Source organism: Morus notabilis, unplaced genomic scaffold (genome assembly GCF_000414095.1).
Source record: "Morus notabilis unplaced genomic scaffold, ASM41409v2 Scaffold485, whole genome shotgun sequence".
Taxonomy (NCBI): domain Eukaryota; kingdom Viridiplantae; phylum Streptophyta; class Magnoliopsida; order Rosales; family Moraceae; genus Morus; species Morus notabilis.
In genome coordinates, this window is record NW_010364290.1 from 162,736 (window position 1) to 187,880 (window position 25,145).

General features: G+C 41.0%; 1 protein-coding gene across 1 annotated transcript; it reads right to left on the bottom strand.

The window, feature by feature from the left end:
- Positions 1-533: 533 nt before the first annotated feature.
- LOC21408173 (BTB/POZ domain-containing protein At1g21780) lies at positions 534-2,823 on the bottom strand. Its single transcript, XM_010106201.2, has 4 exons — positions 2,611-2,823; positions 2,357-2,502; positions 1,492-1,607; positions 534-1,358 (listed from the first exon to the last, which is right to left on the bottom strand). The coding sequence occupies exons 1-4, from the start codon at positions 2,721-2,723 to the stop codon at positions 753-755; spliced, it is 981 nt and encodes a 326-aa protein (XP_010104503.2). The 5' UTR covers positions 2,724-2,823; the 3' UTR covers positions 534-752.
- Between the last annotated feature and the right edge of the window lie 22,322 nt (positions 2,824-25,145).

Genomic DNA, 25,145 nt, shown 5'->3' on the forward strand with positions numbered 1-25,145 from the left:
CCTTCCTGGGAGTTGCATCTTAAAAAAAAAATATGAGGGCGGGAATTTGAATTCTACACCTCAAGGTCGATTTCAATTTTTTATCGCTGCATATTGAGTTTTTGTTTCACGTAATACTTATCTACTACATTTTAGTTACTTTTGTTTCGTTTAATATATATATATATATATATACACACACACACACACACACACATATATATATATATGTATGTACACACACACATATATATATATATGTATTAGGAAACAGTCACCGTGAGAAAACCTATTTCTTTCGTTTTTTTATGAATTGTGAACAGTCACCGTGAGAGAGAACCTATCTAATTCTGTGGGCTCGCCCAACACCGATTTTCAATTTGTACTTTGATTGCCTACCTATTTCTGTTGTCGATCTTTAATTAGACATCCTACATGGCTTGATTGGCATGCTTTAGTAAAACGGTATGATTCTTCATAATTCACGTGGGATTATTACCCTAATAAAAAAGAAACAGAATCCTACTTAACACATCTCAATTTGCACACATGCGAATGGATATGAACTGGATACTCAATTACAAAAAGCTAGCAAGTTCGTTCAGCATCAAACACAGGACTCTTGAACCTAAAACTTATTTCAATTACAAGCGATATGTACTTTTTACCATTCACACATCAGTTCCTGACATGTCAAACCTTAAACAAGTCGTGAGTAGTTATATATACATTCTTGTATCCTTGTAAATGACCATAGAAACTCCATTTGCAACTTAAACAGGCTTCCAAACTGTGAGCACCTCTTGAAACATCTCCATCATAAGCTCCCTGTCTGCCCGCCTAACAAATTCGTTCAGTTCCTCTCTAACATCGTATATCTTGCTGAATTCAAACAAGTACATCAAACATCCTTTCTTCAGCTTGTTCAGCTGGTACAGCCACGCGTCCTCAAGCCTCTTCAGGACATTGCCCGAATTGATGTCCTCCATGAGGCTCTCCTCGCAAGCATCTTTTAGATCCGCAATGTCATACTTGTTTGCTGCGCCGAGAAGCGCCAATCGGTGCTCCCAGAAATCCTCTTGTTTAATGGTGCCATACATGTGGCTGAGAAGGGCCATGCAAGAATCCACTGACATGTCTTCTATGTGGATCGTTGAGGACTCTTTCTCCATGAGATTGTGGTGGAACATGCTCTGGAACACAGGAGAACTCGCGGACAAAATTGCCTTGTGAGCTCTTAGAGTGCCACCCGCACAGTGGATGGTGACATCAGCGTGGATCGACTCATCAAGCATCCTAGAGAGGCATCTAAGAGTGCTCTTGGTTGATATAGACTGCATTGCTCCATCAATAGGCCATATAGAACTAGCTTCCCCACCCTGATTGCAAGAGCAAAAAACAAAATTCTTTTAACACTTCTGCATCTAAAACAAGGACCAGAAGACAAACGCTCACACGAATCACAAAACTAACTTGAAAAAAGATAATTGTGAGAAGGTTTAAGGAACTGACATTTACAGAGCATGTCTTCAGATCCAGAAACTCAACATCAATGATAAATCGACCAACAAAGTTGGAATCGACGGGCCAGACAAAGTCTTCAGAAGTTCGAAGCAGCCTCTCGTGAACTGCAATGGTAGGAAGCATTAAAACCATTTCAGTAATGCCGCTTACAACATTTAAAAATATGCTAAAAAGTATCTATCGATCCTCACTAGAAAATTATCCTAATGCAATGATTGGCTACATTCCAAAAATAAATCCATTTGCTGATCATACTCTGTTAGAACACAATACCCAATCATAGCACCAACTTTGAGATTGAATGGAAATTATCCAAATTAATGCAAGATAGTAAGTGAAAACTAGATTTAAAGCCGTGATTCGCATGATTTTCAAACGGATAGATAAGAGTAGGAAAGAGCCGAGAAGAAACCATAACCGACCAGTTAGTAAAACTCAGACCAGCTAATTTGAACCAACATAGCAGTAATTAGCACCATGCTTAGCCAACAAGTAACATAGCAATCATCCTTCATTCACACAGAAGAAACCAGTTTAAACATTGCAGTTTCACCCATGTCCAAAGAGACTATTAAAAACTAAATTCTTTCAAATAAGTTCGTTTTCCCCTTTCATTCATTTATGGACTAACAATAAATACCAAATTACTATTCATAAATTTCCACCATATATCAATGAAGCTTTGTTAATTGTTAATCACAAAAAATAAATAATTAAATAAATAAAGAATAATCTCTCTCTCCTTTTTTTCCCCTTTCTCCTCATCTTTTTCTTCAAAGTTTTGGTTGGATTCTCCGGAATAACAAAAAAGTCAAACATGAAAAGATCATATGAATGAAAGTGGAGAACATACCGGGAGAAATGTAGAGTTTGCGACCACTTCCGGTGTTGGAGACTCTGAGAACAAATCGAGCAATCGGAGGGTGTTCTTTCGATACCCGAGAAGGCTCCGGAAACAGACGAATGTACATGTACCGATTCTTCTCCACCGATAAATGCCTAAAAAGACAAAAACCCAATAAATAAATTACCAGAAAAAATCATAATGTTCTGTAAATTGAGAGAAAGATGAAAAGCGGGGTTTGGTGATGAGACTTCAGGAATTACCAGTTCCAAAGACCGACCTTGAAAAGGTCGGATTTCTTGTAAGAGCAAGGGCCGAAGTTCTCGATCCTCCATTGGGCAAGGCGAGAGATGGTCTCCACTCGAGAATCGGCCATATCCCAGTAGTCGTCTTTCACCTCCAGTCTAGCTTTGAACCTCTCGCCTATGGCTATGGCTTCCACGGAAAAGAGAGAAAGTAGAAAAATGGCAACTGCAGCGCACTCCCACGGACTGACTTCGGTTTTAAGCTTTTTTGACGCTTTCATAAAGTTTTATTTTTTGTCGTTTTAATTGGTTTATTTTTCTTTTCTTATTTACATTTGCCTTTTTTTCTCAAAAAATTTGGGGGTGATGCGTGAGGAGCGGTTTTCCTCTTTTTGTTGTCTAAACTATTATTGTTATTTTCTAGCAAAAAAAAAAAAAAAAAAAACTATTATTTTCTCCTTTTTTTCAATTTTGAGGTGGGAAGATAATACTTGATGTCGTTAAAAGACAGGAAGTGGATTTACCACTAGATTAAACCTGTAATCACTTCTTTACGTATTCTCGAATTAATTTTCTAAAACAATGATTTTTTTTGGCATAATAGAATATTGAAATTGAATTGCTAGAAAAACTAATTAGACCAAAAAATAATGAATTGATTCAAATAGTTCATGAATGAATTTTTCAAGTAAGTGACAACTCATTTATTGATCTTTTGAAGTATTGTTTACATGTATTAATAATAGAAAAAAAATTATTCTAAAAATATAAATTAATTTATTTATAAGAAAATTTGTTTTCTTCCCAAACCGAATCATCTAGGGTATGTTTTTTGTACAACTCAAATAACAATTCAAACTCTTTTATTATAATGTTTTCTCATACAAAATTTAAATTCAATTTTTTTATTATAGTATTTTTTTTATATAAACAATTTAAGTTCTCAACTTCAATTGTAAAACAAACACGTCCTTGATGACCATAGAGATCCCGAAGCAACAACCATAGAGTGCGCCGCGGAGGTGGACGAGGGCTCGTGAGATGCTTGTGTGGTGGAGGCGACGATGGAGTTATGCTCGTGCGTTGAAAGAGGGCTTGCAAGGGGGAAAGCAATTGGCTTGCGAGAGAGCTTGTGACAAGCTCATATATTGGAGTTGGAGAGATGCACAGAAGGGCCAGCAGCAGTGAAGGCAGGCTCGAAGCACCTGGATTTTTGACAGTAGCGGTGTCACAAAGAATTTTGTGTAGCAACACTCTTACTCACTTCGTGTTTTGTAGCGACCCCTTCGTTCATATTTTATTTGTAATTTTTTTTTTGGCAATCTTTTTTACGGTGTTTACTATATTCGACAAAAGATAACACTCATTTAACGCATGTGCACTATTAAATTAAAACTTAAGCAGCATAATCAATTTGATCAGATTCATTGTTAAAGTTAAAATTAAAAGATCCAAAAAGTTCAGGTACGACCATTCCTTGCAAATTACTCAAAAAGAAAAGAAAACTTGAACTACAGATGAAATTGGGAAGTGAAATTTTAGTGCCGAAAACTGTTAGTGATACTTGCAACATATCTTCGTTTGCATATCTAGCGAAACTTTTTTTGGATGTTCAAAATGTATTATTAACGTGTTTAAAGGAAAGATGTCTTTGTTTCTTACAAAAAAAAAATGTCTTATTTATAAAATTTAATTAATAAGAACGAATATCTAAATGAAGAATAATGAAATCGATTGAAATTATTATACGGAAAAAACCGTATTTTCCGTAGATTTAAACATAGTGTATTCTTTAATTGAGAAAAATGTATGTTTGAACGTATATAACACATTTTACTTTCTCCCAGCAAAAGTATTAGACATATAACTAAATTTAAGTGTTATTTAAAGTATATGTAGATTTGGTCTGAAAAAATAGGAAACCGTTTACTTATAGTTTGCGTAGTTTGTATTAACGCTTTTAAGGAACCGCCTAAAAAGTTTGACTATATATTGTGATTGTGTAACTAAGCAAAAACATATATTGTGATTGTGTAACTAAGCAAAAACCTCAATCGAAGGGTAAAGTTGAAGAGCTCCTTTTCCTTTCTACTTTCCACACTTTGGTACTCCACGTGACGCACTTCTTCAATTCGTTGTTCTCTTCTTTTTAGTTGCGCTTGCTTTTAAGCTTGTTGTGAAAGTAAAGGTTGTGTAGAAATTAGTATACAATATGAAAATATAATGGGAAATGACGTTTGAAGCGTAACAAGGAAAGATTAAAAACGTATTAGTAAAAATAATAACAATACAGCATGATCTATGCTTTTTCTAAAAACAAATAAAAATGAATATAGAAACAAACAACAAAACATGAGGGGAAAATCCCACAAAAAGAACAGATGAACCTAAAAAATATTAAGAATAGAGATGTAAAACATATTAAAAAGAACAATCAATAAATAAACATGTATCATTAACGAAGTGTTCTAAAATGGTGACACGTCTTTCTGTAGCCCTCTTTTTTATGTCACGTAATCTTTGGGGGCTTCACCCCTCTTTTTATTTTGCATTGGAAGCAGGCATAAAGCCTAATATTGTTGAAAGTGATGCTAACAAGGTAGTAGCAGCTATTCTTTCATCTTCTACTCTTGCTATGGAAGGGCCCGATTATTCAGGATATTAATGCTTTATTGCAAAAATGCACTACTGTTGGCTGTTCTTTCATCCCACGGAGTGAGAATCGTGTAGTTCATCATCTAGCTTACTTTGGTTTTAACTCAATTACCGATTGTAGCTGCCTAAATGAGATTCCCTGTTGTGCCTAGGGGTGTTCATGGGTTGGGTTGGTGCGGGGTAGAATTTTTTTCTCCCGCTCCAAAGGGTGCGGGTTGCACATATTTAGTCCCAACGATATTAGAAAAATTTCACAACCCAACGATGTTCGGGTTGGGTTGGGGCGATGCGGGGTGGGTTGGGTGGTCGGTTTCAACATTCAAAAAATCAAAGACTTAAAGTTTAATATAATATTCAAACTTCATCATTAAATAGAAATAGCAACCATCTTTATCAGTCCATCTAACATCAAACATGAAGCAAAATAGTCCATCCAACATCAAATACAAAGCAAACATAACTTAGTCTACACTTATAAATTAGTCTTAATATAAAACAAATAGCTTAAGCAAAGCAAACATAGAGGCTGGACACTTAATTCAAATCCATCCAAAGCAAGCATTGCAACATCAACCATATTTATCAATCCACACTCATAGGCTCCTCAATGGTTGTAGTAGGACATGAAGTTGAGTTATCTACAAGAGAAATGAAAATAGCTTAAGTAATAATTTAGATAGTTTAGAGTTCATATAATAAAATAGATTAAGATACATACAAATTATTGTCTTACCTAGGTTTTCATAAGTCTCCAAGTCATCCAAATAGTCTCTTACTTGTATACAATCATGTGTAGATTTCAACCAATTTTGAGTACAAACAAGAGCCTCCACCATCTTAGGATTCAAAGAACTCCTAAATGGATCCAGAATGCGACCACTAGTACTGAAAGCTGACTCGGAAGCTACTGTGGAGACTTGGACAGCTAGTACATCACGGGCAATTTGAGCCAAAACCTTGAACTTCTTGCTATTATCTTTCCACCACTCCAAAATATCAAAATCAGGGGTTAAAGGGTACACATTCTCTTCAGCTAGATACCTCTCAAGGTCATTTTTCTCCCTATTATCCCCTCGTTGCTTCAAGAATTGACTTAGCAACTCATTGACCGGTTGGACAAGTGGTTGATTTGGAGTATTTGCAGCCATTTCTTGTTTTTTTTTCATATCTACCCCTTCACTATAAAAGGACATCATTTTAGCCAGTATTTCATCCACTTTGTTGCACAATTTAAAGGCGGTGGAAGCATCATAAATCATGCTAAAACAGTACCAAAGATATGTCTTCTTATATCGAGGATCAAGTACAACAGCAATAAACAACATACAGTTAATATTTTCCCCATTGCCCCAATATTTTTCAAACTTCCTTCTCATCCCAAAAGCCATAGTTGACAACAAGCAATCACCACTTGCACATAACTCACTCAACCGTCTTTGAATGGTACAAATCTCATGAAAAAAAGTGTTGGAAGTGACATGTTCTGATGCACTAAATTTCAAAGTGACTTCATAAAAAGTCTTAAGAAATTCAACAAAAATCTTAGCATTTGCCCAATCTTCCTTCATTGGTGGTCCCACTTTTTTCTTCCCACCCTCTTCTTCCAAAAAGTATCCTAAGTACTTTTCATCATCCTCTTCAAACCTATCAAAGGCCTTTTGGAACTTAAGAGCAACATCTAACATCATGTATGTTGAATTCCACCTAGTTGGGACATCTAAGACCAACATCCCCTTATATTCAACTTTCTCGTGCTCCACACAAACTTTGAACTTTTGTAACATCGCAGGAGAAGATTTGACATACTTAACAGCATTTCAAATTGCTGCTATTGAGCTATGCATTTCCTTTAGTCCTTCAGTTACAATGAGGTTGACGATGTGAGCAGCACAACGTTGATGAAGAAATTCACCGTCCAAAACAGTGCCCTTCCACCCATTTACCCTCCGTTTGAAAAAACTCAAGGCTGAATCATTGGCAGAAGCATTGTCTACTGTCACCATGAATACCTTTTCAAGCCCCCATCCATGCATACAATGCTCAATCAACCTCCCAATAGTTTCCCCTTTTCCATTTGGCATAGTACAAAAGTTGATAATTCTCTTTTGCAGCTTCCAATCAGAATCAATGTAGTGGGCAGTTAGACACATATAGTGTATGTTTTGCAAAGAAGTCCAACCATCAGTTGTAAAGGATACTCTCTTACAATCATTGCGTAAAGCAGCTTTCAATTTAGCCTTTTCCTCACTAAACAATTGCAAAACATCTCTAGCAACTGTCGTTCTTGAAAGAGGAATAAATTTGGGCTGCATCACTTGGCAAAAGTGTCTAAACCCCTCCCCTTCTACACTCCTAAATGGCAGCTCATCCATGATCACCATCTTAGCTAAAGCTTGCCTACAAGCTTCTTTACTATACCCTATTGCCAACAAACCACTCCCATTTTCACTAGTTAGAGGAAAACTCAACAATTTCTGCTTTTTATCTTCAACTCTAAATGGATTTTTTTTGCATTGCTTTCTTAAATGAACCAACATGCTACTTGTCCCATGCGTTCTAGAACTACAAGCATAGTCCTTCCCACAATAATTACACACTGATCTTTCATCACCTGAATTAGCCCCTTTTTTAATAGTAAAATGATCCCAAACCTCAGATTTCCTAACAGGTTTTCTCTTACCATTTGTCTCCTCATTTACTAAATCAATCACATTTTTGTTTGGTAATCTATGGGCTGGTGTTTTGGAAAAAAACTTCAGGGTCAGCCGATTGGGTTTTAGGAGTAACAGATGGGAAAGGTGATGATCTAGATCCAGAAGTTTGGGTGTTGTTACTTGATGATGATAAGAACTTGTCCATCCTAAATAGAAAAATAGACAATGCTTAAAACATTGATTAATATGCTAAACAGACAATGCTTAAAACATACATTCAATAAACAACGGCAAGGAAAATGCAATTTTTTGGAAAACTTTGGATACATACATTAACTGTAGAAATGACTACCATTTTTTATAAGCCTTATTCAAGTAATGGAAAAACTTTCTGTCTCTTTTCTTACATTGTAACAATTTGCAGGAGCAAAAAAAATACTCAATCGAAATCTACAGCTAGATGGAAAATAAAAATGCTACTGTGTCTGTCAACTCTAACCTATGGATCTCAAATGTAATCTGGTGTCTCTTTCAGAAAAAAAACATAACCTATGCTCGTAGGTAGTCTCAAAGGTAATCTGGTGTCTCTAACCTATGCTTTAACATAACCTATGCTCGTGGGTAGGATCTTCAATAACATAATCAAATGTACATCGTAGCTTCTGCCAATCAAATGTACATAATCTACATAAAACAATTCAATTCCTTGTAAATATTAGCGTTAAGTTTTAAAATCCATTAACTAGTATTCTCCCAACCAATTCCTTTCTTTCACTTTTTTATTTTTTTTTCTAATCAAACAAGGGTTTTAGCTCACTGCTCACATACTATATAATGTTAAAAAATTAAAATGTCAAACACTCCATGATGTCTATCTGATGGAACTCTCAGCATTCAGGAAAGGAAAAAAAAGGAATAGTTTGGTGATAATGGTTGACCGAACTAAAAAAAAAAAAAAAAAACATTTTATTAAAAATGGAAAGCGAAAAATCCTCACCTTGCGCAAGTATTCCTCACCTTGTGCAAGTATTAATGCATCAGCAGAAGATAAAAAGAGAGAGAGGACTAAGGAGAAATCAAAATCCAATCCAAACAAACACTAAAAAAAAAAAAAAAAAAAGAGATGCGAAAGAAGTGAGAGAGAGAAAAAGAGAGGTTTCGTTAGTTACCTCCGGCTCCGACAGTCCGACTCCGAGACGAAGGCCTGAGGGGAGTTGTGGGACTGAATGCCTGATGGGAGAGGGGCGGCGCCGGCCGAGACACGAGAGAACACAGAACAGTAAGGCCGCCGAGAGAGGGAATTGGGAAGAGACGAGAAAGACTGAAAGAGAAATCAGAAATGAGATGCGGTCTCTCTCCATTTGCTTGCCTTGCCTGCCCTAGCCCTAAATCTAATGCGGTAGTGAATAGGCCGAACTACCGAAGGCCTGCTGGGCTGAGGCCTGAGTGAGAAGAATTAGAAATGCTGGGGCCTGGGAGAGTGAGCGTGGGCTCTGGGCTGGAAGTAAAATTAATGGGCCAAATTAATCCTAGGCCTGTTTTGTGCGGGTTGGGTTGGGGGCTGCGGGTTGTTATGGGCCCAACCCACAATCCACCCCAAACACTCGGGTTGGAGGTATAATAGCCCGAAAAATAAAAAATAATGTTGCGGGTTGCTTTTTTCGGGGTGGATTGGGACGGTGCAGGGTGGGTTTACGGGTTGTGCGGGTTTATGAACACCCCTAGTTATGCCTCAAAGTTTGTACTTGCTGACAGTGTAACTGTTGTTTCTGGTTATATATTATTATTCCACAGTTTACTTTTAAAAAAAAAAAAAAACATAAGCACTTAGGTGCCAGCTTGTTATAAAAGCGCAAAACATAGGTATCAAAAGCAAAAGTTAAGGCGTCAAGGTAGGACGCATGGTAAAAATCTAATCTAATGATTCATCAAAAGCAAATGCACAAAGGCGTCAAAATAGGATTTATAGTCTCTGTAACACCTCGAGAAATTAAACATGATTAATTAAGATAATTTGAATTTATTAGTGTACCTAATCTGGTTTAATTAAATACCAGGGGTGGCCGGGGGTGCCCCGGGAGTCTCCAGTGAGTGTCCCGGGGGTGCCACCGGCGTGCCTTGGGGGTGTCCCGGGGGTGCCCCAGGGTTCTCCCGGGGGTTTCCTAGGGGTCTCCCGTGATGCGATAGGTGCAGCACAAGAAGCACAACCGGCTTACGGAGCACAAGGGTAAGGACAAAATTCAAGAGATCCATTGAGTCTACCAAGTGGTCCAATAACAAGGCTTAAAGTCAAACGCTTCAAGGAAGCATTGAACAGGCTGCTTTAATAAGTTGGAGATATGGTAAATACACGGAGGCCCAACACAAGTCTAAACCCGAATGAAGAGAACTTAGTCACCAGGATTAAGGTTCTAGAAGATTCAAGTTGATTTGCAAAGAGCTTAGCAAGGGGAGTCCAATTCAAATTGGCCGAATTGGGCCTAGGGGAACTTTGTGGCCGAATTGGCCTTGGACTAGAATAGGGTTTGCCAAGTTTGGGCTTAAGCTTAGGCAATTAGATGTTTTAGTTTTCATTAGGGTTGAAAAACGCATCATATATAAATAGGGTTGTTAAAACACGTTTTTGGCAATTAATAATAATATTAAGTATTTTTCATATTTGTGCTTCTTGGTTCTTGAGAAGACTTTGAACTTATCAAATACTTTTCTTGTGGCGTTCAAATAATAGAACTTATCATCAAAGATTAACGGGTGATTCTTGAGAATCTTGGTGTGACGTTCTTCATCTTTCATAGTTCTTGATTCGCGTCTTGATAGATAACGGGTTAAGGCTCAACAATCTTGTGTCTTGAAAATCTTGGGGTTGTGATACGTGTTTGGTGTTGGGTCTCGTCGCATTGTTTGTGAGGTTCATATTAGTTGGTATTAGATCTTGGGTTCCAATGCAAGTTTGACTATCTTTAATCATTTTCCTTGTGTCTTAGGGTTTCAATTTAAGTTCATCCTTTTGTTCTTGCTTTGATTTGAAATTTCCAAAAATATTCAAAAAAAGAGTCACAGTTCCTAGGGTTTCTTGAGGCCGAACATCTTGTTGAGGTCGACTATCCTCTAGGGGTTCTTTTCCTTATTGAGGTAGATTATCCTGTTAAAAAAAAAAAAAAAAGTCAAGTTGATAAGGATAAGTGGTTGTTGGCCGAATTTAAGATAGAGTTTCTAATCCTAGTTGAACTCGAATTTGGGGCTTATTAAGGTTTCCTAAACCTAGTGGAACTCAAATTAGATTATCCTTCCTTGTTTACTATCTCCGGCCGAAAACTTCATAAGGAGTCCTAGTTTTCAATCAAATTTGACTTAGGTTCCTTTATTGGCCGAACTTCACGTTTAAGCAAAAAAAAAAAAAAAGAATCCGAGAAAAAAAAATCGGAGATCTGTGACTTAGAATGGTACGACTTTTGATCCAAAAATCGTTATGGGGACTGTAATATGCCAAATCGAAACTCTTTTTGAGCTCTAAAATCTTCGGCTAGGCAAAGCCTGCCGACCCTATTTTTCGGGCCAAAATTCACTTGTTTTCATTAGTTTCAAAGCCTTTAAAATTTTGTTGGTTTTTTTTTGTTGCCATCAACTTGATTGTTACTTGAAAAACTTGAGTGTTTCTGAGTCCGATTAAGAGCTAAAGAAGACACAACGAGTGAAAAAGAAAAAGGCAAGAGTGGTGAGAACATCAGAGGGTAAAAGCCATTGAGTGACAAACACGAGCGTAAAGAAAGACACACGTAAGGGAGTGAAACACGTGAGGGAGTGCTTGTAAGGTTTCTAACTTTATTTTGCAGATTCTAAGCATGTCTCACAACCAAGGCGAACGTCAAACTGAAGAGGGTCAACAAGAAGCCAATCTGAATCTATAAATGCAAGCGTTGATGGGGGAGATGAGGCGGATGATGAGGGTAGAATTAGAACAACTTCATGAGAGGATGGATAGGCTAGAAGAAGGAGTGCAACAATATAATCCCCTTAGGTAGCCACATAAGCGCGTGCCAACCGGAAATCGATGGGGTGAGTTTGAGGATGAAGAGGAGTTAGAAGAGCTTGAGGATCCACCAATGAACCGGGACAGGTTTGGGAGAGGCGATAGAGAAGCTAGGATGGGTAGACCTAGGCGGGATGATGATTTAGGGAGCATTAAGGTGAAGATTCCATCCTTCCAAGGGAAGAGCGATCCTGAGGCGTATCTTGAGTGGGAGAAACGTATGGAGATGATATTTGATTGTCATAACTACTCAGAGATCAAAAAGGTAAAACTCACTACAATTGAATTCACCGATTATGCTATCGTTTGGTGGGACCAATTGCTGCAGGATAGGAGAAGAAACTGAGAACGTTCTGTCGAGACATGGAATGAGATGAAGACCATCATGAGGTGGTGTTTTGTTCCAAGCTACTACCACCGGGAGCTATATAATAAATTGCAATGCCTAACTTAAAGATCCAAGAGCGTAGATGATTATTACAAAGAGATGGAGATTTCAATGATCCGTGCAAATATGGAGGAGGTCCGTGAAGCAACCATGGTAAGATTTTTTTATGGTCTAAATCATGAGATAGTATTATTTGGAGTTAACAGATATGGTGCACCAAGCGATCAAAGCGGAACAACAGTTGAAAAGAAAGAACATGGCTAGGAGGGGAATGAACGTGGCTGCCACAAATTCATGGGAACCAACCCCTAAATAGGATGAGTTTCCTATGCTAAGACCTAAGAACTAACCCTCTAAGGATGCCAAGCAAGTTGCGGCATCAAAGCAAGGTAACCCCGAGTCCTCTACAAATAGAAACCGCGACATTAAATGTTTTAAATGTCAAGGCAGGGGGCACATAGCTAGCCAATGTCCGAATAGAAGGGTGATGGTGATAAACGCCCAAGGAGAGATTGAGTCGGATGAAGAGGTAGATGACATGCCACCACTTGAAGATGCCTATGCGGGACAACATGCGGTGGAAGGAGAAGCATTAGTGGCAAGGCGAGTCCTTAGTGTGCAGGTTAAGGAAGAAGAAAACAACCAACGGGAGAACTTATTTCATACGCGGTGCTTTGTAAATAAAAAGTTTATAGCCTTATCATTTATGGTGGGAGTTGCACAAATGTGGCCAGCATCGAAGTAGTGGAGAAATTGAAGTTACCTACCTTGAAACATCCACGGCCATACCGGCTTCAATGGCTGAATAATTGCGGAGAAATCAAGGTAACGAAATAGGTGGTGGTGATGTTTTCCATTGAGAAATATGAGGATGAGGTGCTTTGTGACGTGGTACCTATGGACGCATGTTGCATCCTATTGGGAAGACCATGGCAATACGGTCGGTGAGTCACACATGACGGTTTCACCAATAGGTACTATTTTACCATTAAAAGGCAACCTATATCTCTTGTTCCATTGACTCCTAAACAGGTTCTTGAAGACCAACTAAAGATGCAAAAGGCAAAGGAAAAGAGAGAAAAGAAAAGGAGAGAAAAGAGGTCGAGGAAGGCAAAAACACGAGAGACAATGAGAGGGAAAACAAGAGAGTAACAGGTTTGACGAGAGAAAAGAATTACAATTTCATGGCTACAAAAAGTGAGATTAAGAGAGCTTTACTTTCACAACAACCCCTTAAAGTGCTCATGTACAAGGAGGTCCTTTTGAATATAATAATCTTTTCGATTCCTTGCCGAGCAACGTTGTTTCTCTCTTGCAGGAGTTCGAGGATCTAATTCTCGAAGAGATGCCTTCTGGTTTACCTCTAATTCAAGGAGTTAAGCATCAAATTGACTTCATACCCGGTGCATCAATTCTAAACCGGCATGCCTATAGGAGTAATCCTGAGCAAAGACGTTCAAAACTTCTTCCAAGGGGTGATGGACCGTTTCAAGTGGTGGAGCGCATCAATGACAATGCCTACAAGCTTGAATTACCAGGTGAGTATGGTGTTAGTGTAAGCTTTAATGTTTCTGATCTATCTTTTTTTAATGTAGGTGACGATTTAAGGACAAATCTTTTTCAAGAGGGAGAGAATGATATGATAGGTGCAGCACAAGAGGCACAATCGGCTTACGGAGCACAAGGGCAAGGACAAAATTCAAGAGATCCATTGAGTCTACCAAGTGGTCCAGTGACAAGGCTTAAAGTCAAACGCTTCAAGGAAGCATTGAACATGCTGCTTCAATAAGTTGGAGATATGGCAAATACATGGAGGCCCAACACAAGTCCAAACCCGAGTGAAGAGAACCTAGTCACCAGGATTAAGGTTCTAGAAGATTCAAGTTGATTTGCAAAGAGCTTAGCAAGGGGAGTCTAATTCAAATTGGCCGAATTGGGCCTAGGGGAACTTTGTGGCTGAATTTGCCTTGGACTAGAATAGGGTTTGCCGAGTTTGGGCTTAAGCTTAGGCAATTAGATGTTTTAGTTTTCATTAGGGTTGCAAAACGCATCATATATAAATAGGGTTGTTAAAACACGTTTTTGGCAATTAATAATAATATTGAGGATTTTTCATATTTGTGCTTCTTGGTTCTTGAGAAGACTTTGAACTTATCAAGTACTTTAATTGTGGCGTTCAAACAATATAACTTATCATCAAAGATTAACGGGTGATTCTTGAGAATCTTGGTGTGGCGTTCTTCATCTTTCATAGTTCTTGATTCGCGTCTTGATAGACAACGGGTTAAGGCTCAACAATCTTGCATCTTGAAGATCCTGGGGTTGTGATCCACGTTTTGTGTTGGGTCTCGTTGCGTCGTTGGCGAGGCTCATATCACCCCGGGGGTGCCAGGGGGGTGTCCCAGGGGTCCCCTGGGGGTGCCCCGGGTTGCCCTGGGGATGCCCCGAGGGTGCCTTGTGGATGCCCCGGAGGGGGGGCGGGGGCGCCCAGACAATCCTCACATTTTTCTGGGCTTTCCTGCAAAAAATGGACTTAAAAAATGACAAAAAAGTAAAACGCTGTTAAAAAGCCCCTGGCTCGCGTAGTGGGACACCCAGGGGCTGGGATTGGTCTAAAATTTACATTTTTATTTATGTTTTGCATTCTAAAATTGATATACGATTTTTAGGAATTAATGCAACATGCGACACTATTTTTTGATGAATTTTTTATTTTATATGATTTTCTTTATTTTTTGTATTTGAAAATTAAAATAAAATAAAAATGACGTTAAAAAATTATGAAATTTTGCAGACACGATCCTTACATTTTTTAGGACATGCCTGTAAAAAATGGCTCGAAAAAAATGATAAAAAAGGTAAAACGCTGTCAAAAAGCCACCGGCCCGCATTGTGGGGTGCCTAGGGGCTCGGATGGGTGAAAATTTTACTTTTTTATTTAAATTTTGTATTCTAAACTTAATATACTATGGTTAGGAATTAATACAACAAACGACACTATTTTTTGATGAATATTCTAGTTTTTAGGATTTTATTTATTTTTTGTGTTTGAAAAATAAAATAAAATAAAAATGATGTCAAAATGTTCTGAAATTTTGCAGACATAATCATTACATTTTTATGGGTATGCCTGCAAAAAATGGCAACAAAAAATGATAAAAAAAAGTAAAACGCTGTCAAAAAGCTCCGACATGTGTAGTTGGGCGCCCAGGAGCCGGGATGGGTCAAAATTTTATACTTTTATTTATGTATTGCATTATAAAATTAATATACAATTTTTAGGAATTAATGAAATAAGTGGCACCATTTTTGGATGAATATTCTATTTTTGATGATTTTTCTTATTTTTCGTATTTGAAAAATAAAATAAAATAAAAATGACGTCAAAAAATTATGATGAATTTTAAATGGGATCCTTACATTTTTTTGGGCTTGCGTGCAAAAAATGGCTACAAAAAGTGACAAAAAAATAAAACGTTGTCAAAAAGCCCCCGGCCTGCGTAGTGGGACGCCCAAGGGCCGGGATGGGTAAAAAATTTACATTTTCATTTAAGTTTTGCATTTTAAAATTAATATACGACCTTTAGGAATTAATACAACTAGTGGCACAATTTTTTAATAAATATTGAATTTTTTATGATTTTCTTTATTTTTTGTCTTGGAAAATAAAATAAAATAAAAATGATGTTAAAAAGCTCTGAAATTTTACAGACACAATCCTTACATTTTTTTGGGCATGCCTATAAAAAATGGCCCTAGAAAATGACAAAAAAGTAAAATACTCTCAAAAAGCCCCCGACCTGCGTAGTGGCCCAGGGGCCAGGATGGGTAAAAAATTTATATTTTTATTTAAATTTTACTTTCTAAAATTAATATACAATTTTTACGAATTAATGTAATAAACGATACTATTTTTTGATGAATATTCTATTTTTTTATAATTTTCTTTATTTTTCGTCTTTAAAAAATAAAATAAAGTAAAAATGATGTCAAAATGTTCTGAAATTTTACACACATGATCCTTACATTTTTCTGGGCATGCCTGTAAACAATGGCAACCAAAAATGAAAAAAAAAAGTAAAACGTTGTCAAAAAGCCTCCGGCCCGTGTAGAGCGGCATCCAGGGCCGGGATGGGTCAAGAATTTACATTTTTATTTATTTTTTGCATTCTAAAATTAATATACGATTTCTAGGAATTAATGCAACAAACGTCATAATTTTTTGATGAATATTCTAATTTTTATGATTTTATTTATTTTTTATATTTAAAAAATAAAAGAAAATAAAAACGACGTTAAAAAATTATGAAATTTTGCAGACATGATCCCTAGATTTCGCTAGGCATGCCTATGAAAAATGGCACCAAAAAATGACAAAAAAGTAAAACAGTGTCAAAAAGCCTCTGGCCCGCGTAGTAGGGCACTCAGGGGCCAGGATGGGTAAAAAATTTACATTTTTATTTATGTTTTACATTCTAAAATTACTATATGATTTTAAAGAATTAATGCAACAAACGAAACCATTTTTAGATGAATATTCTATTTTTTATGATTTTTCTTATTTTTCATATTTCAAAAATAAAATAAAATCAAATCAAAATGACGTAAAAAACTTATGAAATTTTGCAAACACGATCCTTACATTTTTCTGGGCTTGCCTGCAGAAAATGGCCACAAAAAATGACAAAAAAGTAAAACGTTGTCAAAAAACCCCCGGCTCGCGTAATGGGGCGCCTAGGGGCCGAGATGAGAAAAAAATTTATACTTTTATTTATGTTTTGCATTCTAAATTTAATATATGTTTTTTCAGAAATCAATGCAACAAGCTGCTCCACTTTTTGATGAATATTTTATTTTTTATGATTTTCTTTAGTTTTCATCTTTGAAAAATAAAATAAAATAAAAATGATTTCAAAAAGATTTAAAATTTTGCAGACACGATCCTTACATTTTCGAGCATGCCTGCAAATAATGGCCCCAGAAAATAACAAAAAAATGTAAAACGCTATCAAAAACCCCCGGCCCGCGTAGTGGGGCGCCGAAGGACCAGGACGGGTAAAAAATTTACATTTTTATTTATGTTTTTCATTCTAAAATTAATATACGATATTTGGGTATTAGTGCAACAAAGACCCCATTTTTTGATGAATATTCTATTTTTTGTGATTTTTTTTATTTTTCGTCTTTGAAAATAAAATAAAATAAAAATGATGGTAAAATGTTCTGAAATTATGTAGACATGATCCTTACATTTTTCTAGGCAAGCCTCGAAAGAATGGGCACCCTCGTCCCACCCCTAGGGCACCCCCGAGACACCCCCAGGACACATCCGGGATGCCCCCGGGACACCCCCGGGGCACCCCCGGCGTACCCCACGGGCACCCCCGGGACTCCCCTGGGACACCCCCGGGGCACCCTTGGGGCACCAACGGGGCACCCCTGGGCAAAAATTTACATTACCATTTATGTTTTGCATTATAAAATTAATATACGATTTTTATGAATTAATGCAAGACGCGACAATATTTTTTTTAATATTCTATTTTTTTATGATTTTCCTTATTTTTCATATTTAAAAACTAAACTAAAACAAAAATGACGTAAAAAATTTATGAAATTTTGTAGACATGTTCCGTACATTTTCCTGGGCTTGCTTGCAAAAAAATGGCTACAAAAAATGACAAAAAAGTAAAACGCTGTCAAAAGGAACCCGGCTCACTAGTGGGGTGGCCAGGGTTGGGATGGGTCAAAAATTTATACTTTTACTTATGTTGTGCATTTTAAAATTAACATATGATTTTTATAAATTAATGCAATAAGCAGCACCATTTTTTGATGAATATTCTATTTTTTTATGATTTTCTTTATTTTTCACTTTAAAAATAAAATAAAATAAAAACGAAGTCAAAAAATTATGAAATTTTGTAGACGCGATTCTTACATTTTTCTGGGCATGCCGGGAAAAAATGAGCACCCCTAAGATACCCCCGGGGCACCCCCGTGACACACCCGGGGCACTCCCGGGGCACCCCTGGGCACGCCCGAGACACCCCTGGACATCACCGGGATATCCCCGAGGCAAGCCAGGGACACTCCTGGAACACCCCTGGGACACCCCCGGGGTACCCCCGGGACATCCCCGGGGCACTCACGGGGCCCACCTTGGACACCCCCGGGGCAGCCCCGGGACACCCCTAGGAGGCCCCCGGGACACACCCGGGGCATCCCTGGGAGACCCCTGGGGCAGGAATGTACATTTTTACTTATGTCTTTATGTGCTTTCTTATTTGAAAAATAAAATAACATAAAAACGACGTCAAAAAATTATGAAATTCGTCTTACACGATCCTTACATTTTTCTGGACTTGCCCGCAAAAAAAGGCCACAAAAAATGACAGAAAAAGTAAAACGTTTTCAAAAGGCCCCCGGCCCGCATAGTGGGGCACCTAGGGGCAGGGATGCGTCAAAACATTATTCTTTTATTTATGTTTTGCAGTCTAAAATTGGTATATGATATTTAGGAATTAATGCAACAAACGGCACCATTTTTTGATGAATATTATATTTTTTTTATGATTTTCTTAATTTGTCATCTTTGAAAATAAAATAAAATAACAATGATATCAAAATGTTTAGAAATTTTGCAGACACGATCCATTCATTTTTTTGGCCATGCTTGCAAAAAATGGGCACCCCCGGGGCACCCCTGGGAATCCCCCGGGGCACTCGTGGGACACCCCCAGGGCAGCATCGGGACACTCCCGGGACACCCTCGGAACACCCTTGGGACACCCGCGGGATACCCGCGGGGAACCCCCGGGACACCCCCGGACACCCCCGGGGCTACCCCGGGACACCCCCGGGACACGCCCGAGACACCCCCGGGGCACTCCCGGGGCACCCCCGGGACACTCCCGAGAGACCTCCGGGACACACCCGGGATAGCCCCGGGGCAAAAATTTACATTTTTATTTATGTTTTGCATTCTAAAGTTAATATACAATTTTTGATGAATATTCTATTTTTTATGATTTTCCTTATTTTTTATTTTTAAAAAAGAAAATAAAATAAAAACGACTTCAAAAATTTATGAAAGTTTACAAACACGGTGCTTACATTTTTCTGGGCTTGCCTGCAAAAAATGGCCCCAAAAAATGACATACAAAGTAAAACGCTGTCAAAAAGCCCCCGAACCGCATAGTGGGGCGCCCATGGGCCTAGATGGGTAAAAAAATTTATACTTCTATTTATATTTTGCATTCTGAAATTAATAAAAAAATTTTAGGAATTATTGCAATAAGCGGCACCATTTTTTGATGAATATTCTATTTTTTTTATGATTTTCTTTATTCTTCGTCTTTGAAAAATAAAATAAAATAAAAACGACTTAAAAAAATTTTGAAATTTTGTAGACACGATCCTTACATTTTTTTGGGCAAGGCCTCAAAAAATGGCCCAAAAAAATGACATAAAACTGAAAAGGCTGTCAAAAATCCCCCGACCCACATTGTGGGGTGCCCATGGGCTGGGATAGGTCAAAAGTTTATACTTTTGTTTATGTTTTGCATTCTAAAATTAATATACAATTTTTAGGAATTAATGCAACAAGCGGTACCAATTTTTGATGAATATTCTATTTTTCTATGATTTTCTTTATTTTTCGTCTGTCTCGTGGTTGTAGCGGGCTGTCCCGGGGTTGTCCCAGGGTTGCCCTGGGGCTGTCCCCTGGTTGTCCCGGGGTTGTCACGGGGCTGTCTCGGGATGCCTCAGGGCTGTCCCGGGGGTGCCCAGGGGCTGTCCTGGGGCTGTGTCGGGGCTGTCCCTGGAATGCCTCGGGGAAGCCCCGAGGCTATCATGGGGCTAGCCCGGGGCTGTTCAGGGGCTGTCCCGGGGATCCCCCGGCGCTGTCCCGGGGATGCCTCAGGGCTATCCCAGTGATCCCCTAGGGCAGTCCCGAGGCTATCCCGTGGCTGCCCCAGGGCTGTCCCGAGGCTTTCCGGGGGTGCCTAGGGGCTGTCCCGAGGATGCCCTGGGGCTGTCCCAGGGATGCCCCGGGGCAGTCTTGGGGCTGTCCTGGGGATTCCCCAGGGCTGTCCCGAGGTTGCCCCGGGGCTGTCCTGGGGGTGCCCTGGGGCTACCCCTGGACAGTCCCGGAGATGCTCCAGGGCTGTTCAGGGGCTGTCCCAGGGATCCCCCGGGGTTGTCCCGGGGTTGTCCCGGGGGTGTCCCAGAGGTGCCCCGGGGGTGTCCTGGGGTTGCCCTAGGGCCATTCCGGGGTTGCCCCAGGGATCTTTTGGGGCTGTACCGGGGCTGTCCCGGGGCTTCCTCGGGGGTGCCCTGGGGCTATCCCGGGGTTGTCCCGGGGCTGTAACGGATCTGCCCGGGGCTGTCCCGGGGTTGCCCCAGGGTTGTCCGCTGGCTGTCCCGGGGCTGTCTCGGGGGAGCCCCTGGGGTGCGTTGGGGGTGCCCCGGGAATGTCCCGAGGTTGCCCCGAGGCTGTGTCAGGGTTGTCCCTGGGATGCCCCGGGGCTATCCCGGGGCTGCCACGAGCCTATCTGGGAGCTGTCCTGGCAGTGCCCCGGGGCTGTTCAGGGGCTGTTCCAGGGATCCCCCAGGACTGTCTCGGGGCTGCCACGAGGGGGCCTCAGGGGTGTCCTGGCTGTGCCCCGGGGCTTTTCCGGAGCTGTCCCTGGGATCCCCCGGGGGTGTTCAGGGGCTATCCCGGGGCTGCCTCGGAAAAAGGCTGTCCCAGAGCTGCTCCGGGGGTGCCCCGGGGCTGTACCGGGCGGCCCGAGGGATGCCCTGGGGCTGTCCCAGGGATAACCCGGGGCTGTCCTGGTAGTGCCCTGGGGTTGTGCTAAGGGTGCCCTGGGGCTGTCCCGGGACTGTCCCGGGGCAGCCTCGGGGCTATTCCGGGGCAGTCCCGGTGCTGCCCAGGGCTTTTCCAAGGTTGTCCCGGGACTGCCCCAACGCTGTCCCTGGGCTGTCCCGGGGGTGCCCCGGGGTTCTGTCTTGGCTGTCCCGGGGTTGTCCCGGGGCTGTCCCGCGGGTGCCCCGGGGCTATACTGACCCTGTCCCGGGATGCCCCGGGGCTGCCACGGGCATGTCTCGTGGCTGGCCTGGGGGTGGGTCGTGGCTGGGCCGGGGGGCTGCCGCGGGCTGCCACGGGCATGTCTCGTGGCTGCCCTGGGGTTGTGTCGTGGCTGTCCCGGGGTTATCCCGGGGCTGTTCCGGGGCTATCCCATGGATCCCCCGGGGCTGTGCCAGGGATCCCCCGTGACTGTCCCAGGACTGGCCCGAGACTTCCCCTACGCTGTCCCGGTGCTGTCCCGGCGGCTATACCCGGGGCTGTCCCGGGGCTGCCCCTCGGGTGCACCGGGGGTGCCCCGGGGCTGTCCCGAGGTTGCCTTGGGGTTGTCCCTGGGATGCCCCGGGGTTGGCCCGGGGATGCCCCGGGCTATCTTGGGGCGGTCCTGGCAGTACCCCGTGGATGTCCCTGGGGTGCCCGGGGATGTCTCTGGACTGTCCCGGGGGTGTCCTAGAGGTGCCCCGGGGCTGTTACGGGGTTGCCCCAAGGCCGTGACGGGGCTGTCTTCATGTTGTCGTTTATGAAAGCCCTGACATCATCCAAATGAGCCTTCTCTGATGGAGCACCGAACATGGCTTCTAGTGACTCCATTATCTCATAAGCAGTCTCCATATAGTACTTTGCTTTGTTGTTGGCATTGATCCAGCGATCATAAGGCTCCCTTACGGTTTTAGATGCATTAGTCGCGGGTTCTTGGGGACCAATAGTATGTTCATGTTACTTTTCCAGTTAGCGTAGTTATTACGGTCTAGTTTTTCAGTCGCAAGTAGTGTGATTATAAGATTCAACATGTTGCTGGAAATAAGTAGAATATTCATCTTATCAACTTATGTGCATGAATATCAAAGGCATGTGAATTTAGGCACAATTAAATATGATGCATGATGCACATGAAAAATACATAAATCATGTTTTAATTTATGGTTCCAACGATAATCCAATTTACCACGAATATTGTGCCGCCGTAGGGTAGGTCAAAATATCACAAATTGAATCGAGACCTTCTCAACTAATAAATATAATCAAAATATCTCATATTTTCATATTTATTAACTACCGTTAGTTTTGGTAAAAAATATGATCAACAATTTGATTATATTTTTATGAGTGTAACCCATCATTTCAGATTCTACAGACTTAACTCCGGAGTGCCGCCGTAGGGTAGGTCAAACCGAAAATACATCCTTGAATCCTATCGCTAGGAAGTCAACCTTGTTATTGATCTGAATGAACACTTTCCATAGGGAATGCAGAATCGGTGCCGCCGTGAAGCCCCTTTCGAATCTCATGGTGTTGAACTAACAATGGAGGCCAGTGGGTTGTATTGTCATACAACCCTCTCCCACTCATTATTTTGTAAATATGTATTTTGCTTAAAAAACATCTCCTGGTTTTCAAATCCTGAAAAATAAACAATTTATTTTTTAGACATGTGAAATTCTAAAATTTAACTCTTAAATTCAATTTCACATGTAACATTATTTTGCAAATTAAATCAATTTAATCATATCAAATCGATTTTAGCGCATGGTTCTTATTTTATTTTATATTTCTAAAACCTTTTTATAATAAATAAAATAAATAATAATAAATGCGCGTGTATGCGTAGCATGTCATAAAACATATGAGTAGGCACACAATATCTATATGACATGTTATATCCATGGACATATAATATATAATTATCAACATAAAATATAAATATATGCAATCGGCTATTGAGATGAATTTGACCGGGTCCCATGGAAAAAATAAATTACAACCAAATCAAATAAACAAATAATTACAATAATTATTTTCTTCCATTACATCAACGGGTCTTCGATTCTTGAATTCTTTATTCTTCAGCTTCATTCTTTGTCTTCGGGTCGGATTTCACCTTCTTTGGGGTCCGAAACTTTTCTGGGTCTTTCAGCACGCATTACGAGGGTTTCAGAAACCCTCAGGCCCGTTTGGGGTCCATTTGATCGCATTTGGGCTGATGGTCGCGCGCCTGGGTGCACATGCGTGGCATGGCTGCGCGCTGGTCGTGCGCTGGGCGCACGCGGGCATGTGCCCGCGCGGACTGTTCGCGCATTGGGCGCTTGCTGACCCTGCGCTGGGCGCGCGATGCCCGCGCCCTGCCTAGTTTCTGGGCACTGGTCTGGGCTTGTTTCTGGGCAGCTTCAACTTGATCTTCCAGGCTTCCTTTTGATTAAAAATGAAAACCCTAATTCTACCAAAATCTTAGAATTACAATAATTCGAATCCCAAATTAAAGTACAAATAATTTAAAATGAATGAATATAACCAATCCATGGAATCATACAATTAACGACCACATCCACCATCCATACATTCATCAACATGAATTAAATTTAAACATCCATAAATGCAAGTGCCTACCCATTATATACATACATAATTAAATATCACATATTTAATATATTAATTTTGATTATCAAATAATCAGAGCAAAAATTAATATCGTCTATAGACCTCTCTCATACTAATTGTTGGGGAGACACCACATGCCAAATTGGCCCAACACACTTCAGGAGCCCAACTTGACCCAAAATGTTAACTTATTAGGCCTTAGGTCCTTCTATGTATATAAACCACTTCACATTCTCATCCACTTTTCATGTGGGATAACACACACATGCACTTTTCTTAACAATCTCCCCCTCATGTGTGTTTACCGAACTCCCTATCGAATTAAAGTTTCAAGTAGCTGGTACCTACGACCCAAATGGGAGGACCTACTACATAGGGGGGATCTACGACCAAAAGGGGGGGACCTACGACCCAATGGGAGGTACCTACAACCCAAAGGGGGGGCTTATGACCCAATGAGGGGGAACTATGACCCAACGGGGGGGACCTACGACCCAAAGGGGGGACCTACGACCCAATGGGAGGGACCTACGACCCAAAGGGGGGGCCTACGACCCAAAAGGGCAGACCTACGACCCAAAGGGGGCGACCTACGACCCAAAGGGGGGGGCCTACAACCCAAATGAGGGAAACCTACAACCCAAATGGGGGACTTAGGACCCAAGGGGGGACCTACGACCCAAAGGGGCGCACCTACGACCCAAAAGGGGGGACGTACGACCTAAAGGGGGGACCTACGACCCAACGGAGGGGACCTACGACCCAAAGAAGCGGATCTACGACCCAAAGGTGGGAACCTACAACTCAAAAAGGGGGACCTATGACCCAAATGGGGCGACCTATAACCCAAATGGGGGGACATACAACCCAAAATGGGGGATCTATGACCCAATGGGGGGAGTTACGACCAAAGGGGAGACCTACGACCTAAAGGGGCACACCTACGAACCAAAAGGGGGGACGTACGACCCAAAGGGGGGGACCTACGACCTAAAAGGGAACCTATGACCCAAATGAGGGGACCTACGACCCACATGGGCGGACCTACAACCCAAAGGGGGGGACCAACGACCGAAAGTGGGGGACCTACGACCCAAAGGGGGGGACCAACGACCGAAAGTGGGGGACCTACGACCCAAAGGGGGGACCTACGACCCAAAGGGGGGACATACGACCCAAAGTAGGGGACCTATGACCCAAGGGGGGCTTACGACCCATGAGGTGGACCTACGACCCAAAGGAGGGAACCTACGACCCAATGGGGGACCTAAGACTCAAAGGGGGAGACCTACGACCGAAAGAGGCAGACCTATGACCCAAGGGGGGGTTCTACGACCCAAAGGGGGGGACTTACGATCCATA